Source organism: Gigantopelta aegis, chromosome 3, assembly GCF_016097555.1.
Source record: "Gigantopelta aegis isolate Gae_Host chromosome 3, Gae_host_genome, whole genome shotgun sequence".
NCBI classification, from domain to species: Eukaryota; Metazoa; Mollusca; class Gastropoda; order Neomphalida; family Peltospiridae; genus Gigantopelta; species Gigantopelta aegis.
Window position 1 is genome coordinate 10,971,307 of NC_054701.1, and position 19,673 is coordinate 10,990,979.

Here is a 19,673-nt window from a genome sequence, read left to right on the forward strand (position 1 = left end):
TTTCATTTTATTTTAATATGTCCATTGTATTTGCATATTCGCGTATTGTATGTAAACAAATAGTACTGGTTAAGACCGTCTGTTTTTAAATTAATACAATTACTGTCTGTTCAGAATAAAAAACAACTTTGTAACCTTGAAAAATATTTAAAATATGCACTACATTTAAGATCGCAACATGTATAACTGTCCATCCTCCAAATACACATCCACTTGTTTATGTTTATGCTGATGATTATTTATATAAGACTTATAATATTGTATATACTTGTATGCTTATGAGCCACACGGCATGAAGTAAATAAACTACTACTACTACTAATGTGCTATCATGTCTGTCAGATGGTGCATATAAAAGATCCCTTGATGCATAAGGGAAAATGTAGCGGGTTTTCTCTGATGACTACGTGTCAGAATTACCAAATGTTTGACATCCAATAGCACACAATTAATTAATCAATGTGCTCTAGTGCTGTCGTTAAACAAAACAAACTTCTTCTTTTTTACATATCAGTAACAAAGCATATAAATTGAAAAAAAAGAGATTCAATTATACATTTTATTTTTACGGTATAGAATCAAAATAATATTAAACATTAAACTCTCCTGTTACACATTCTTTTGTTTAATCAGCCGTGCATTAATTTGTGATTAATATGGAATGTGACATATCAGTCTGTGATACACTAGTCATATAACATCAGATGGGACAGGAGATAAATAACCCATTATAAAAACTGTTTTGTTTAACGAGCACATTGATTTATTAATCATCAACTGTTTATATTGGGTTATTGTGACATGTAGTCAGAGAAAACCCTCCAAGTTTCCATTGGTTTGTATTAGAAATAAATTAACGTGCACGTTCAGAAAGAAAGAAATGTTTTCTTTAACGACGCACTCATTTTATTTACGGTTATATGGCGTCTGACATATGGTTAAGGATCACACAAATATTGAGAGAGGAAACCCACTGTCGCCACTTCATGGGCTATTCTTTTCGATTAGCAGCAAGGGATCTTTTATATGCACCATCCCACAGACAGGGTAATACATACCACGGCCTTTGATATACCAGTCGTGGTGCACTGGCTGGAAGGCGTGTTTCCAGCAGCAGAAAGGAATCTGTTATATGCACTTTTTCAGAGACATGATTACACACACCACGGCCTTTGATATACCAGTCGTGGGTACTGAATTAATTGTTAGTTATTAGCGAGCGAGAAACATGTATAGTGCAGGCGCGTGTGCAGACATTTTAGCGGGGTGGTGGGTGGGTGGGGGAGTCTAGACTGTGGCGAACGAAGTTTATAGGGGGTTAACTCATGCTAAATATATTTACATGAACAAATAGTGCTTGGGCAGGGAGGAGTTTCGACCCCCAAAAGCCCTCCCCCTGCACACGCGCTTGTAGTGACTTGACATGCTTTCAGTCGTTAAAAGTCACTCTCGGTGAAATGTAGGGGCGGGACGTAGCCCAGTGATAAAGCATTCGCTTGATGCGCGGTCGGTCTAGGATCGATCCTCGTCGATGGACCCATCTCGTTCCAGCCAGTTTCCTCTCTCAATATCTGTGTGATCCGTAACCATATGCCTGACGCCATATAACCGTAAATAGAATAAAGTACGTCGTTAAATGATACAATTTATTCCTTCTTTCCTCTCGGTGAAATCCGGTACAGAGATGCGATCCCAGTACCTACCAGTCTGAAGGTGCGTATGGTTTTACAACTACGAGACCTCATGCATCGACCGAGTCCTGAATGCTCAATGCAGTGAATACTATGGTATTTCTGTGAATGCGCGGGATCGTATCGTACTATTTTTACACCGGCAGAACTGGTTTGACGACCGCTCCGTTTTCATGGACGTCACAAGAAAGGTGTTATTATGAAAGCGAAGGACAAGCCTATGCGGCGTCCACAAACGTGAATAACGTGTCTACCCAACGGTAGTCGTCGGTACAGGTGGATATTTTTAGAGAAAACTACCAACCGGGCTGGGCGAGGTGGGACACAAATGGAGGCAGACGGGCAGTGAAAAACTAGAAAACATCTAGGGTCGGGATTCAAGAGTCGTCAAGGTGGGTGACGTGTTCTCAACGTGCTTTGTTTTTATTGCACATTAACTCCGCCATAATGTGTGTTTATTGAGGATAGTTATTGTGTATTTGTTCTTTTAAAACAGCGGTGAGCGGTTTGTTGTAGTGATCAATGTTTTTTTTATATACATGTAGATATATTTATGAAGATTAGATACAACTGATACAGTTTAGATGAGATAAGATGAGTGTGCTGTCATGTCTAGTTGGGTTGATAAACTTTTTGAAGGCAAAAACACCAACTGGCCAACACCCAGTTTAGGATGCACTGTGAATTATGATGTGCACCTACAACAAATATGACATTCCTGTAGCTATTGGCAGTGAGACAACTGGAGGTATACATTGTGTGTGTGTGTGTGTGTGTGTGTGTGTGTGTGTGTGTGTGTGTGTGTGTGCGTGCGTGTGTGCGTGTTTATGTAGGCCTGTGTATTGATGATACGTGTTTGTATGTACGTACGTACATAAGTGTACAAGTATGTTTTCATGCATACATGTGTACGTACGTATATAAGTATGTGTCTGTGTGTATAAATGTATGTATATGCATGCATGTAGATATATGTGTGTATGTATGTGTTTATTGAAGATATATATGTAGAACTATGTGTATATGTGTACGTGTCTGTGTATATATGTATGTATGTATGTATGTATGTATGCATTTATGCAATGGCGTAGCGAGGAGTTGGGAGGGGGACACCGGGGGTCATGGTATTCAATTTTATAAAACCATACATACAGACAGACATACAGATAGATAGATAGACAGACAGACATACATACATGCATAATATGGGTTGCCCTTGCCCCCCTCCCCCCCCCCCCCCCATCTAAAATCCTGGCTATGCCAGTGTATGTCTCTGTGTGTGTCTGTCCATTTCTGTGTGCATATATCTGTATTTATGTATATGTCTGAGTGTTTCAACATGTATGTATGTCTGCGTGTATATGCCTGTGCGTGTGTCTATGCGTATATGCATGTATATATGTGTCTGTGTCTCTGTGTGACTCTACCGGCCTCGGTGGCGTCGTGGTAGGCCATCTACAGGCTGGTAGGTACTGGGTTCGGATTCCAGTCGAGGCATGGGCTTTTTAATCCAGATACCGACTCCAAACCCTGAGTGAGTATTCCGCGAGGCTCAATGGGGAGGTGTAAACCACTTGCACCGACCAGTGATCCATAACTGGTTCAACAAAGGCCATGGTTTGTGCTATCCTGCCTGTGGGAAGCGCAAATAAAATATCCCTTGCTGCTAATCGGAAGAGTAGCCCATGTAGTGGCGACAGCGGGTTTCCTCTCAAAATCTGTGTGGTCCTTAACCATATGTCTGACGCCATATAACCGTAAATAAAATGCGTTGAGTGCGTCATTAAATAAAACATTTCTTTCTTTTTTTCTCTGTGTGACTGCACCACGACTGGTATATCAAAGGCTGTGGTATGTGATATTCTGTTTGTGCATATAAAAGATCCCTTGCTACTAATGGAAAACTATAGCGGGTTTCCTTTCTAAGACTATATATCAAAATTACCAAATGTTTGACATCCGATTGCCGATGATTAATACATCAATGTATTTAGCGGTGTCGTTAAACAAAACAAACTTCTGTGTGACTGTGTGTGTGCGTGTGTCTGTGTGTGTGTATGTGTGTGTGTGCGTGTGATATATATATATATATGTGTGTGTGTGTATGTATGTATGTATGTGTGTGTCTGTGTATACGTTTGTGTGTATGTGTATATATCTGTTTATATGTATGTGTCTGTGTTTGTATGCTGATATTTTAAAGGAGTAGCACATGTGGCGGAAGCGGGTTTCTTCTCGAATACTCCAAGTGCCACAGTTACCATTTGTTGACCACTGTTTAAACACTATGTATAACAAGTTGTTAAGCATTCCTTTCTTTTCGATCTGTCATATTCAAACGTCTGAAAACAAATTAAATATGACAGAAGTATGTCATATAAGTAACTATTTACATCGGAATGAAACGTGACAGGTGACAGAAATATAACCGATTGTGTGACAGAAACATCCATGATAACTGATTTAGAACAATGACAAATTAACTTCTGTCAAGTAACTTCATTTATTGTTTGCAAACAAGGGTAGAATTACGCTTACCATTTTTAAAACATGATAAAATCTCCTACGTTGCAGAAAAGAAAAGAAAATTAATATTTGTTTACCGACATTTAAAAACGTTTTAAGGTGTATCCTACCTCGGAGCGTGCGACGCGACAATATTTCTATCCTAACCAGATGCGACCATAACGACCATAAAATTGTTATCAACAGCTGAAACCGCCAAGTAAAAGTTCTTTTATTAGTTAATATATGTTTGTCGCCCGTGTCGACTACATGAATCTGTTGCGCTGTACGCGTGCGGTTAGGATGCAGCAATTGAAATCAATGGTTTCTACCCTTACGCGTGCTGTAACCTCACCGTGGTGTAGGCGTGTAACATTCTCTTTGAGAATGGGTAATGCAGCACAAATAAATTTTGAGTAAAAGTCAGTATCTATCTGTGATATTTGTGTTTTTGCACGGTTCTTTACACTGTGTTTTTGTTTAAATCTTGAATTTTTATATTGATGTTGATCATTACTTTATTTGTTTGCATTACCATAGTTTGACACCCAATAGCCGATATATTTTTCATGCTGGGGTGTCGTTAAACATTCATTCATTCATTCATTCATTCAATGGTTTCTAAAAAAAAACTGCTCGCGTTGCACGCGTCCGGTTAGGATGCAGCTTTAGACTACGGTTATTTCGACATTTAGTCGCAACAGAGAAATAGAGGAAACCAGTTGTTACTTAATCAACAGATCGTGCTGCTGCTCCAGATAGTGTGCTCAATATTGTCAGCTGCGAAGTCAAGGCAACATGCAGGCAAAAATGCAAATGTCGGAAAGCTGGACTCTTCTGCACTGCAATGTGTTCATCGTGTTGTGGCCAAACATGTGAAAATTCAACCCCAGTCAGTTTATGATGACAGTAAATAAAGATTCGCAATCACTATCACGATTTAACTTTAATCAGTCATATCTAAGTTTCCATAAAAGATAGCTAAGAATTTGATGATCAAGTTCAGTTATTTTATTTTGTGATGTGGATCGTCATCTCTCATTTTCCTTTAAATTATTTATTTTTGAATGGCACAATTATGCTAATCATATCATATTCTTGAATATTCACATTCCTGCACACATTGCAGTGCAAAAGCTCTGAGGAAAACTGTCCCACATTTCCCTAAAAACATTTAGATGCTCCAATAGCAATAGCATATAATTTGTCTGATTTTGGCCATTTTGCATGCAAATTATGCGAATTAGGAGGTATTTGCAATGTTCTGATTGGTCTGTAAGGACCATAAATACTAAAAGTTTGAATAAAATATTATTAAACTCAAGTGTTTTTGCTCAATTGAAGGTAATGGTTGATGATACTGTGAGCTGTTTGGTCCATTTTCTGACTTTTGGGGAATTTGCTCATTAATATGCAAATTAGGTTAATTATGCAAAATGCCCAAAGAGGATTTTTGGGGACTCATTAGATATGTAATTGGGGATGAGTCAAGAATGTTTCCTAAAAAAAAATCAGCTTTCTAAAAAAAAAATTCTAACCCCATATATGTAAATTGGCTAATGCTCTTGTACTAATAACTCTAATCAATAAAGAAGCAAGGGACAGTACATACTACGGAATTTCATGTACCAGTTGTCGGGACTGTGAAAACCAGAATCCATTGAGGGTGGTCGATCCTGCGACCTGTCGTACCTCAAGGGTGAGCGCTCTACCACTAGGCTACACGCCCGGTACGTTTCGGAGTAAGAGTTTTCAAAAATTATAATAACCAGTATCAGTACTAATAATAACCAGTATCAGTACTAATAATAACCAGTATCAGTACTAATAACAACCAGTATCAGTACTAATAACAACACTTTACGCTTCTTTCAGTTAACTCTTTGTTGGCAATTTGGAAATTTTAAAATGATTAACTCAGGGCGTCAGAAGCGGGGGTGGGTGCGGTTAGGTGGTGAAGAAAATAGGGCATTTGCACCATTTAGCCGTGGAGATTTTGCATTTCCCTCACCCCATTTGGAAGACGGGCCAACAGAACTGCCCCCCCCCCCCCCCACCCCCTCACACACACACACCAAGTTGCTGCCATCTTGTTTATAAATTTATTTATATTAAAAAACGAAAGAACAGGCCATATATGTTATTGCCTAGTGGTCAATCCAAAGATCGCTTATTTTTGTGTTTGGTAATAATAAATATTCTTCAAACCACCAAAATGAATTCTGTTTTTCAGATGTTGATTGTCGGAGGAGTTATGCTTCTCGTGTGTCTGTCGTCTGCCCAGGAGAAGTGTGGGTCAGATACAGTGAGCTGCGTGGACAGTTCGATGCCTATTCTCAGGACTTCTCTCTCTGGCACCAGCAATCATTACTATATTGGTGGCCTATTCGGGGTACACGAAAAGGGGATGGATGCCTATGAGTGCAGTGATGACATTAGGTTAAGAGGACTTCAGAACATGCAAGCCTTTTTCTGGGCAATAAACTACTATCAACAAAACTTAACTCTTAAAGAAAACCCCAATGGGCCTGTGGTCAATAGCAAAGTGTCTGTTGGAGGCGTAGCCTTTGATAGCTGTGGCAGACAGGAGCAGGTTATTAACAACATCATGGGTTTCGCGCAGTGCAGGACGAAACCCATTGGAGTGGACAGACGCCAGTTGTTGGCGTTCGTTGGGCCGGACAGAAGCACAGAGGCGATGGCAGCAGCAGAACTCTTGCAGGACATGAATCTGACCTCCGTGAGTCACGCGGCCACAGCGTCGAAGCTCGGCAACGCAGAAGAGTACCCATACTTCTTGAGGACTGTTCCCTCTAACAAAAACGATGCCATGGCCCTCGCCGCGATCCTTGGGAAAGTGGTGCGCACAAAGTACGTGCAGTTGGTTTACCAGGACAACGCCTACGGAAGAGATGGAAAGAGCACGTTCGAATGGCATGCCAAATATTCCAAAATTTGCATAGTTCAAAGCATGGCCGTAGATGAGAACTACCAGGAGGTGATAAACAAACTGATGGACAACAGCACGATCCAGTACGTTGTCTTGTTTGCCGACGCCCAGACGGCAAAGAATATCTTGAATGCCGCGCAAAGAGACAATCCAGCTGCTGGAACCCGCAAACCAGCTAGGAAAGTTCTTATATTTCTCGGAACATCCTCTTGGGGCAAAAACAAGGACGTGATAAAGCAGGCCGCAGAGGCATCAGAAAACAGCATTGTGATGGCTCACTCTGTGCAGGATTTATTTAAGAATGACATCGACGCGTTCACCAACTACTGGAGGAACCTAAAACCGGTAAACCAATTGCAGACGACGTTATTTACGAACCCGTGGTTTGTCAAGTACTGGGAAGACACGTGGGGATGTAAGGTCACAGGAAATAACAGCTGTGACCTTAACTCCCAGACGGTGAAGGACACAGAAATTGATGCGTACGTCCCCTACACAATCATTGCGGTCAGGTCGATAATCGAAGGTATCTTCAAGGCCGCTACAGATGCCTGTACTGGAACGTATGAACTTTGTACTCTATTAATGAACATACGTAACCGGGGACCCACCATCTTCTACGGCATCAAGCGTTTCCAGGCTGAAGATGGTAAATTTTATTATGACCAGAGTTTGAACCCTGACAAGAGGTACAAGTCGGGAGACGTGGCTGCCAAATTCTCCAATTACGAAGTGTATCGTGTTGTTAGCGGACAATACTTGAAGGTTAGTGTTTTAACGTTTTTATTGAATGCTTTATTGTTTTTAGAATGTATATAGCTATACATGTTTGTAAATAACGTGGATCTATGTGTTGCCAGTTGCCGTTTCGTTTGAATTGGCTGTAACTATATAATGGATGTGTTGTGTTAAAATAGGTTACTCCAGGCCTACACAACAGACATGAAGAGTATACACAAAGTCCACTCAAGATTTCTAGTCTCGGTATACCCCCCCCCCCCCCCCTCTCTCTCTCTCTCTCTCTCTCTCTCTCTCTCTCTCTCTCTCTCTCTCTCTCTCTCTCTCTCTCTCATGATCGCGTGCTTTTACTGTCTTCTACCTGCTTGTCTGTCTCTTTCTCTCATAATATCTGCCTGTTGGTCAGTCTTCCTGTTTGTACGCACACACGTGCGAACACATACGAACACACATCTTGAAGAACTAACGTTATTAACTCTTGTTTTCTTCTGTTTGTTCAGCTTGGTGACTGGAATCCTGATAAAATGATAAATCCCGACGAATTGATAAATTTTGATTCGAGGAAATACGAAGCTAGCACGTGTCCAGAGCCGTGTCCCGCCTGCGATATATTCAGAACCACAACGCCGCCAACGACCCCTGGCGTCACCCGGGCTACAGCTCCCCCAACAACAGCAGACAGCACGCAGGCAGGGAATTACACGATCATCAAGTTCCCTGCCGACCAGGTGGTCACCGGGGCTTACCCAATCACGTTCACTGAACGAACTGCAGAGGAGTACATGACGCGTTTCGAAGTAGGCCAGCGATGGATTATCGCCCTTGGGGTGATGGCCGGTCTCGGAGTGCTGATTGTAATCATGTTCGAGATCTACATCCTGTATCGTCTGCTGGGAACGCGCATGGGTCACAGATGGAGAACGATGTGGCTGGGGCAGCTGCTTCTCTTTGGAATATTCCTTTGTTACATGACGCTGTTTGCTTACATCCTAATTCCAACGAAAGCGACGTGCGGGATAATTCGGTTTGGCGTCGGCGTGTCCTACGCGTTTTGCTTCGCGGTCCTGCTCGTCAAGCTGATGGTGATTCTCACGTCCAAGTCCTCGAAGCTTTCCTTCTTGCCCGGGGATGTGGAGTCTCCCAACTACCTGAAGGGCGTCTATCAGTTCCTCATGTTCATGTTCGCCGTGGGCATACAGATCGTCATTGATGCCCAGTGGCTCATCACTGTGCCTCCAGAGGCGATTCGGGTAAGTACGATATTAACGGTAAGATGTACCCAAACATTAGCTGACTGTGTTCATTTGTTTATCACTGTGCCTTCAGGGCGATTCGGATAAGGACGATAGAGTTAACAAGATGTATCACCAAACATTCGCAGATTCAGCAGCGTGTACAGGAGATTGAATGGATGGGTAAGGGGTCTAAACTGTGCAGAAACATTACAAAGGGGGTTCTGGTCATGCTCCCCTGGAAATATGTCATTAGGATTTACAAGGTCTTCTTGAAGACGGCTTGATTGTCATATTGAAAAGTCTACATTTTCGGTTAACCAAAGGAGATTTGTGACTCAAAATATTATTGCTTTATTAATATGCATTTGAATGTTTGTGTCTGCGCGTTGTTGGGTGCCTGTTTGGTTGCTTATTTACTATAGTAATACGAATTCCTTCAAATATAGATTAACAGCCTCTGTACGTCTGCACTCATTCTTAGAGATATAAATGGATGAAGGAACCCACTGGGATATGGACGCTTTAAGAGAAGTCGCATAACAAACTTCCATAAGATCATGTATCAGGTTCTGAATTGTCATTCTTCTCACAAACAGGTAGTCTCGAACAACGGCACCAACGTGTGGATCTGCAACCACTACACGTGGACTGTGAAGGACGGCTACCACGACATGAGGACGTTCGTGCGCAATGGGTTCGAGAACCACCTGATGTCGCTCGTCTACGTCATGTTCCTCATCCTCATCACGACGCTGCTGGCCGCCAAGGCTCACGGCATCTCTACCAACCATCGCGAGTCCGTCTTCATCGGCATTGCCGCCGGCTTCAGCATCCCCATCTGGCTGGCGTGGAGCCTGGTCGGTGGTCTCAACAGGGACCACCTAAACGCGCACGAGTTCTGCGACGGCTGCATGGCGTTCGGCCTGTTCGTGACTGCCACGTGCGTGCTCTTCACCATGTTCGTACCCAAGGTAAGCTATGGTTGTCATGGAGGCAGGCTGTTGATCAGTCATAGTGTGCTCTCGGGCCCTGTTCCATGAAGCGATCGTAGCGCTAAAATTACCGTAAGTCTATATGGTAGTTTTGCACTTCTAAGGTGACTTGGCGATAAGATAGCTTCATGGAACGAGGCCCAGGCCCATTGGGATCTGCAGCCGCCCCCACCCCAGCTTGAGAACACAAATGTACATTTTTAGCCATACTCTATATAAATAAAAATAAAAACAGGGCTTGTGTCCTTCCACTAGAGGTTGTGCTCCCTCCTCCCCCTCCAAATATCGTTCCTATGGACCGGTTCTCGCCAGGGGTACAATGGGTTACTTAAGGCTTTTGCTTTGACTGGTACCTCTGTATATTATTTTGTTTATACATGTATATATTTTTTTATTATTCGTCGTTTAGAAAGTTGGTATAAAGAAAAATGTGTATAATAAATACTGTTGATAACTTTCGAAACAAATATACACTAAATCTTACAAATGACAAAAATGTATACTGTCAGAATAGGTATGTAAATTCATTCAAAACCTCATGCACGCCGTTCATCAGCAATTACGGTGTTGCCTGACAGCCTTTCGACGATTTTGATATGGGAATACGACACAAAATAATATATAGGTCTGCACACACTCATCGATGTACGTACGCTCGTATATAATCATAGGCGTTTGTATCTATTACGTTTGTTTCTCACTGCCAGATCCAGCAGCTCGTGCACATGAGTACGGAAGGCCTGTATCTGGATGATGACCGCGACACGTACTACGCAGAATCGGTGATCGTGCCCCCGAGCTACAAGAGTAAAACCAACTCCGTGATATACGTCAACAATCAGGGCATTTACTCCGAACCTATCACTGTTGGAGATCCGTGTAAGTATAAGAGTAAAACCAACTCCGTGATATACGGTGATATACGGTGATATACGTCAACAACCAGGGCATTTACTCCGAACCTATCACTGTTGGAGATCCGTGTAAGTATAAGAGTAAAACCAACTCCGTGATATACGGTGATATACGGTGATATACGTCAACAACCAGGGCATTTACTCCGAACCTATCACTGTTAGAGATCCGTGTAAGTATAAGAGTAAAACCAACTCCGTGATATACGGTGATATACGTCAACAACCAGGGCATTTACTCCGAACCTATCACTGTTGGAGATCCGTGTAAGTATAAGAGTAAAACCAACTCCGTGATATACGGTGATATACGGTGATATACGTCAACAACCAGGGCATTTACTCCGAACCTATCACTGTTAGAGATCCGTGTAAGTATAAGAGTAAAACCAACTCCGTGATATACGCCAACAACCAGGGCATTTACTGTTAACCAATCACTGTTGGAGATCCATGTAAGTTGTTCTCATTGCTACCTGCATACAACACAGTTGTCGTTTTATATTTGTAGTACTTTGCAATACAAAATAGTGGAATAGCGTTCTACACCCGAGTGTTAAAATGGAGAATAACTCTTCTACTTGACATTGTAAATCTGTATGTGACTTGGATATTGATGAACCGCAAGTCAATTAACATGGATGGTCTATTTTAAATGGTTAAATTATATTTTTTATTATCGTATTGGTTGCTAAGCAAATTATGGCGGAGTCACAATGGTGATTAATCAGGTGTATATTAAATTGAAAATAACAGGCAGTAGGTACAAAGGATTAGAAAACGTAACTGCTATGTTAAATTATATACATGAATACATGAAGTACATTTTTTTTGTTCAGTGGCTACACACCTACGTCACCCTGGCAGCACATACAGCACGACAAACCCTCATCTGTACAAGAAGGCGCAGTCAGAATATGCCACTCAGAGCGGCCGAGTGATACGTGTGACCCCAGAACTTACGGGAAAGTACACCGTCAATAGAAAAGCGCAGTCGGAGATAGCGTATGGAACGAGGTCAGCAAAGGGCACATTGAGACGTAAGTAAAAGTCTGAATATCCATTGGGCTCTATCTGGTGAAGGTTTGCATTTGTCCAACTTAGAATGATGTCTTATTCTGGAGACGAAGTATCCGATTGATTCATGAGAGCAGACACAACCATGTTAAAACGTTCTTTTAACTATGTCTTGTACAACGATGCCATTTTGAATATAATAACTGGGGCCTAACGCAACTTTGCGATTTTGCAGTGCCACGCAAAACGACTTGCAGGGATGAGGTGACGTTACTTAAGACATTTTAACAGAGCTTTGTGAATTAGACACCTGTTTTGTTGTTCATATCATTAAGCTAACTTGACATCTAGATTTCTAAAAGATTTGTTTCTAAAGCATAATGTCATGGTTGTTCTTCACCTTATTATACATTTGGCAAGGAGTTAAGTTTAGGACACTGTCAAGACGCCTAGATTTATCTGTAATAAAGCGATTGCATTGGAAAACAACACTGTACATAATACTCATTTTCAGGGACTGCTATGAGTTTAAGACCGGGAGTAAATATCCCCTTTGTCTCCCTCCATTGTAATCCATCTCTAAATATTTCTCATTGTTCGTTTCAGGATCCCGCTATGGCTCGCAGCAGAACCTCGGCGCTTTGTGATCACCAAGCTTGGGACCACTTTATATAACCAACATTGGGTCAGCAATCATGACTTGAATAAAATCTGTTTGGTTTGTTTAAATATATACTATACTACAAGTTCCTGATAACGTGTCATGTTGGCCAGGAAACAAGAAAAATATTAATATGTCAGCATTAACCTTTGGGAGTGATCACGTACGTGACATTATCCCCATGGGTTAAGCATATTCGCGGGTCATTCCAAACAACACCAGGGGTGAGACATTAGGTATACAGTACTAATATGTTCCGTACATATCAGTTTCATATTGTTGAGCATCAGTTTAAAATAGTGTTATCTGAATAATCTAGAATACAGCAGTAAAGGGGTCGGTAGTTCTCAGTGTTTTGATTAAATAATGTTTTACAACAGAGCAAGTCTGGTACGTTCATAAGCAGACTGGTATTTCTAACTGTCGTGTGATTAATTTCATTGTAATTCATTTTTGTTAAATTTACACAAATTCCAGATCTTTAATTTTAGTATACATTTTCCCACAGACGCTACCCCTACCATGTAACAATATAAAAGCAAAATGTTTTGTTTAATGACACCCCTAGAGCACATTGATTAATTAATCATCGGTTATTTGATGTCAAACATTTGGTAATTATGACTCGTAGTCATCAGAGGAGACCCGCTACATTTTTCTTAATGTAGCAAGAGATCTTTTATAATGCGCTTTCCCACTGACAGGAAAGCACATACCACGGTCTTTGACAAGTTGTGGTGCACTGATTGGAACGAGAAAACCCCACTCATTTGAATAGATTCATCGAGGTGGTTCGATCCTGACGTAACAATAAGGGCTGTTGGTATACCCTTTCTCACAGACACGACAGTACATCCGTGAAGCAGTTTCAATTATACAGCTCTTGGAATAATGCGGAATTTCCAATCACTTATTATTAGTACTAACCATAGCCACTGGGTTTGGTAATGAGAAACAAATATGCGGCCATACACACGGCTTAAAACTCTTTTATTAGCAACGTTTGTTTTACTTTTGATAGGGGAGTAGACACATTCACTATTTACACTTTAGGTGATCAATTGTATGACATTTTGCACCCGAGATGAATATTATACCATTTTCACTGTTGGGTAGGACTACATGTTAACATTTCTATTGTTAATTTTGTTTCTTTCATAAAATAAAAAATTATGTTTGTATGTATGTGTGTGTTGTATAAAAATTTAGACTGGAAATATATTAAAGCATAAAGACGATATTTTATATATAAATATGTACAGGTTTATACGAATGAATGTTCAAGTGTGTGGGTATATGTGTAACAGTAGTAACGGCCTCTTCTACTCATAATACATGCACTGTATGGGTTCTTTTTTAAATGAACAAAAAACAACAAAACACTAATAGTATGGTGTATGAACAAAGTAAAAATGTATATCATGCAGGTATCCGTTAAGTGCCACAGAATTCCCGTCATGATATAGCACTTGAATATTATGTTTGCTCAATATGGATTCAGTGAAATATTTGACAATAATACGATATCCAGTCTATTCTTTAACTACCAATAGAAAAAAGAACACGAAACATTAATACCTAAATAAATATTATGTTTAATTCGCTTTAATGCAAAATTTAGTATTAAAAAAAAATTGTTTTCATATTGCATAGTATCAAAAACGTCATTGTAACAATATTGCATGTAATTTTTTAATGCAAACAACTAACTTGTAACTGGTGATTAACGCAGAATTGACAAATTTATCATTAATAATTAACACAACAATTTACAAATTTCAAATTGATAAGCGTTCGTTTTAACGACCTTAACATTTGGCTCTACCGAGTTTCTTCCAGTCTGACGTCCGCTGTATTTTTATGTCATGAGTAATTTGCCTTGAAATGTATAGTTTATGTTATGGATATATCATAGTCCGTGTATGCTAAATATGTATTTTCTGAGTTTAGAAAGTGTTTTAAGAATCATGATTATTATTCACATGTATGCTATATATGTATATCAGATAATGTGATTTGTGTGTATATTATGTGAATAAATGTAATATATTATTTTCTAAATTTTGGTGTTGGGTTTTTATATATACTGTTACAAAGGTTTTGTTTATTATTTGGCCGTATGGATAAAAATCTTAATGTTTAACTATTATTTTAACGTTTTTGTTTTAACAAGCCAGCTTTCAATATAAGTAATTAGGTTTTCCTAGTTTACATGTTATTCTGTTTAGGTTTTCTTTTCCTGACAACTGGGAAAATACGAAAAGGTCCCTTGTTAAGTTTAAAAGTATCCTTTTTTTGTCTAAGTGGAGAGAGAAGACGCTGTATGACTGTGCCAAGACTTGTTTTCACCGATCCCATTTTTTCGCTTGGTGTCTGACCGTAAAGAATGTCAGTATTGTGTTGACGACACGTTGAGAAATGTATTAGTTCAACCATTTAGTATCTTCTGTTATAGAGTGTTGAATGGTGCACTTGGGGTCGGCCGTTATACATGCCACCTCCACCCCTACACATCACTGTACCGATTTATGTTACACAACATCAAGTAGCCTAGATGACGAGGGCCCGTTTTACGAAGCGATCACCCTAAGTGCAGAACTATACCTTCTGCTGGCCATTAGAGTATGCTATGTGACTTACTACATCACATAATATGTGGATACTACATCTGTTTTACTTTCTCAAGAAAACAAAATGAGGTTTTACGATTTGTTGGCTCTGGGAGATTAAGAAATTATATTTAGTTACTTGGTCCCAAGTGGACATATCCCAATAAAAGAGGTGCGGGTTTCTGGAGGGTGGGTCGAACACTCCCGTTAAGTATTTTTTTGTTTTGTTCAATAGACTTATTTGTGTTGGTGAAGCATGACTCAAGCCTCCTATAAACTTCGCTCGCCAGTCTAAACCAGCCTTCCCCTGCTAAAATCCCTGCACATGTGCCAGTAAAAAGTGATTTGTTTTCGGAAGCGTCGGTTAGTTTGAGACATACGCCCGTCTTCTGTGAGGGGACGGGACATAGCTCAGTGGTAAAGCGTTCGCCTTATATCTGCAGTCAGTTTGGGATCGATCCCCGTATGTGGGCACATTCCAGCCAGTGCACCACAACTGGTATACCAAAGGCCGTGGTATGTGCTATCCTGCCTGTGGGATGGTGCATATAAAAGAGCCCTTGCTACTAATGGAAAAATGTAGCGGGTTTCCTTTATAACACTATACATATCATAATTACCAAATGTTTCACATCCAATAGCCGATAATGAATAAATCAATATGCTCTAGTGGTGTTGTTAAGCAAAACAAAACAGATCTAACTCAGTCGGTAGTTTGTTTACACGAGGTGCTTTGGTCGTAGGATCGAACCGCCTCAGTGAACACGTTCTGTGATCGGATATTTCCCCCGTTCCAACCAGTGCCCCACGACTGGCATATCAAAGGCCTCGATATGCAAATAGGCCTAGAGCCTACTATCTGTGAGTAAAGTGCATATAAAGGACCCCTTGCTGCTAATGAATATTTTTAGCGGGTTTCCTCTGAAGAGTACGTTACATCCAACGTAATGCTTTACATCCAATAGCCAATGATTAATTAATCAACATAAGCGTACGAGACGGTGGGAGGGTCAGGGGGTCACGAGACGGTGGGAGGGTCAGGGGGTCACGAGACGGTGGGAGGGTCAGGGGGTCACGAGACGGTGGGAGGGTCAGGGGGTCTAACTGCTTCCATCCAGTGCTGCAGCAAATCTTCGAATGGAGAAGCTGTGGCCTGAAAAGGTTTCATTAAGTATTTCCATAATTCTACTCGCAATATTACTTATAATCCATGTCAAGATGTATAGCACGAAAATGAAGCTAAAATAATATTGCTTTAAAAAACAAGCACACAACAACAACAACAACAACAACAAAATAACACACACACACACACACACGCGCGCGCACGCACACATACACACACACACAATTCCTTTCCTTATCTTTCTGAAGTCGGAAAGTTTAAGGGGCATAACTAGCTATGTACAGAATCAAAAGTTGGAGCTGATAAGGATTATCTCCCGTTCCTCTGTAAAGAAGTTTGTTTTGTTTAACGACACCACTAGAGCACATTGATTTCTTGGATGTCAAACATATAGTAATTTTGAGGGGAAACCCGCTACATTTTTCCATTAGTAGCAAAGGATCTTTTATATGCACCATCCCTCAGACAGGATAGCACATACCACGGCCTTTCATAAACCAGTCGTGGTGCACTGGCTGGAACGAGAAATAGCCCAATGGGCCCACCGACGGGGATCGACCCTAGACCGACCGCGCATCAGGCGTGCACTTCACCACTGGGCTACGTCCCGCCCCCGTTTCTCTATAAAGTTACATTAAATATATATATTATAAATAATAAAAAATAATTTACAAAATAAAAAATAAATAAATAGAATAAATAAAATAAATAAATAACGCTTTAAAAACAAATAAAAGTATTAAAAGTCTCATACTGGCTTGTTTCCCAAAATTAATAGAACCAAATTTTGTCAAGTTATTAAATATTTTATTGAATTCGATATTCATTTGTTTTTCTCTCGATGACTATAATTCTAAGATATTCCAATGTTTAGACGGTCTAAGGCCTGGTGGACCTGTGTTGCAGATCCCTAAATATATGCACCCTGCACGTTTTTAAATTTTAATTTTCAATCAATATACGATTCAAAACCGAATATACATCAAACACAATGAACAATTTAGTTTAGCTTAAAGTTAGTATGTCCAGTTAAAAAAAAAAAAAAAAGAGAAAAAAGATAAATAAAAAAACATAAAAAAAAAAAAATCCAGACACTTCAATTACAATATGTTTTTAAAATCTTTATTTGAACTTGATGTGCAATCAAAAGAAAAATCCTCCTGGTGAAGTTCGATACACTAATACCTGTATGTTGTGTGTGTGTGTGTGTGTGTGTGTGTGTGTGTGTGTGTGTGTGTGTGTGTGTGTGTGTGTGTGTGTGTGTGTGTGTGTGTGTGTGTGTGTGAGTGTGTGTGTTAGTGTGTGTGTGTGTCTGTGTGTGTGTGTTAGTGTGTGTGTGTGTGTTAGTGTGTGTGTGTATGTGTGTGTGTGTATGTGTGTGTGTATGTGTGTGTGTGTTAGTGTGTGTGTGTGTGTTAGTGTGTGTGTGTGTGTGTGTGTGTGTGTGTGTGTGTGTGTGTGTGGTGTGTGTGTGTGTGTGTGTGTGTGTCTGTGTGTGTGTGTGTGTGTGTGTGTGTGTGTCTGTGTGTGTGTGTGTTAGTGTGTGTGTGTGTGTGTGTGTGTGTGTATGGATTATGGGTAAGCCTACTCACTGACCACACAAGTCAGTACCCACGGCGTTAAGAAGCACATGGCTGCATCTGCACCCACCCCACCCCCATCTTACACTGTCGTCCTTCAGTCACTATTTTACTCTGAGACGCGATGTTCCAACTTTATTTAAATACCGTTTTAGTTTGTGGTTGGTGGGTCAGGTGAGGAACACCTCAGCACATTCAAAACACATGTTATTTAGTGTCTAACACTAGTAATTTCGACACTTGGTCAAAACCATACACCCCCAAAACAAACAACAATAATACAAAAATACAACAACAAAAAACAACAACAACAAACAAACAAAAACGCCCCCACCAAAAAAAACCTAAATAAATAAATAAAAATCCAACCACCCATACCTTTCCCCAAAAACCCCAAACAAACAACCAAAACACAAACAAACAACCAAAACACAAACAAACAAAAATTTAAATAAATAATATAAAACCCCCAAAAGCAACCGACCCACATAGTAAAACAACCCGACATTTTTCCACCAGTAGCAAAGGATCTTTTATATTATGCACTTTTCCACAGACAAGGGCGGGACGTAGCTCAGTGGTAAAGAGCTCGCCTGGTGCGCGGTCGGCCTAGGTACGATCCCCGTCGGTGGGCCCATTGAGCTATTTCTCTTTCCAACGCCGTGGCATGTGCTATCCTGTATATGGGATGGTGCACATAAAATATCACTTGCTACTAATGGAAGCATGTAGCGAGTAACTGCGGGTTTCCTGTCTAAAACTATATTTCAAAATTACCAAATGTAATAGCCGATGATTGATAAATAAAATTTGCTCTAGTGGCGTCGTTATACAATACAAAAGTTAACTTTTTCCACAGACAAGACAACGCATATTACAACCTTTGGTACACCAGTCGCGGGGCACTGACTGGGACGGACAACCCCAGTCCGCTGAGGAGGTTCGACCCTACATGTCAAGCACCTCAAACGAGTGTTCTACTGAGATATGCAGCTCTCTTTACATAACACATACCACACCACACGTTACGTTGTTTACCACGTAATATATAATAGCGCTCGGTTGCTTGTTAGCAATATTCATTTCGTCCTTAGATCCAATTAAGGTTCAAACAATCAATACTGGACACATACCTTGAGAGAGAGAGAGAGAGAGAGAGAGAGAGAGAGAGAGAGAGAGAGAGAGAGAGAGAGAGAGAGAGAGAGAGAGAGAGAGAGAGAGAGAGAGAGAGAGAGAGAGACAGACAGACAGACAGACAGACAGACAGACAAGTGACAGCGCCATTATGAGGGAGTGAAAGTAAGAAAGAGAGAGAGAGAGAGAGAGAGAGAGAGAGAGAGAGAGAGAGAGAGAGAGAGAGAGAGAGAGAGAGAGAGAAAGAGATCGAGACAGATAATCGGTGTAGATGGCCGTACACCTCCCTATTAGACAATTAAAACTTACTCTGAGTGGGACCCAATAACGGGACGCGAACTCAGTACCTACCATCCTTATAATAGTAACCTAATACACTATCAAGGCGTGTGTAACGGTGCAGTCCTGACTGGTTGTTAACGATATGCTCGAGCACAGTTATTAAATACGCGGGATTGCCCATTGTCCTATAAATACACCGGCAGAACTGGTTTGGCGACAAGCTTGCGATGTGTCTGTAG

At 40.6% G+C, this 19,673-nt stretch overlaps 1 protein-coding gene across 1 annotated transcript; it reads left to right on the top strand.

Moving 5' to 3' along the window:
* The first annotated feature begins 1,907 nt into the window (after window positions 1–1,907).
* Window positions 1,908–13,367, top strand: LOC121367515 (metabotropic glutamate receptor 2-like). Its single transcript, XM_041491738.1, has 7 exons — window positions 1,908–2,083; window positions 6,430–7,911; window positions 8,385–9,134; window positions 9,716–10,090; window positions 10,819–10,990; window positions 11,865–12,065; window positions 12,649–13,367. Exons 2-7 carry the CDS (start codon window positions 6,430–6,432, stop codon window positions 12,687–12,689), a joined length of 3,021 nt encoding a protein of 1,006 aa, XP_041347672.1. The 5' UTR covers window positions 1,908–2,083; the 3' UTR covers window positions 12,690–13,367.
* Window positions 13,368–19,673: the final 6,306 nt, after the last annotated feature.

Bases quoted from the DNA above. Each gene is read 5' to 3' on its own strand.
- LOC121367515 (XM_041491738.1), top strand. From the start codon at position 6,430: ATGTTGATTGTCGGAGGAGTTATGCTTCTCGTGTGTCTGTCGTCTGCC. The intron at 10,091-10,818 runs GTAAGCTATGGT...TCTCACTGCCAG, and splicing joins TCACCATGTTCGTACCCAAG to ATCCAGCAGCTCGTGCACAT. The intron at 10,991-11,864 runs GTAAGTATAAGA...TTTTTTGTTCAG, and splicing joins TATCACTGTTGGAGATCCGT to TGGCTACACACCTACGTCAC.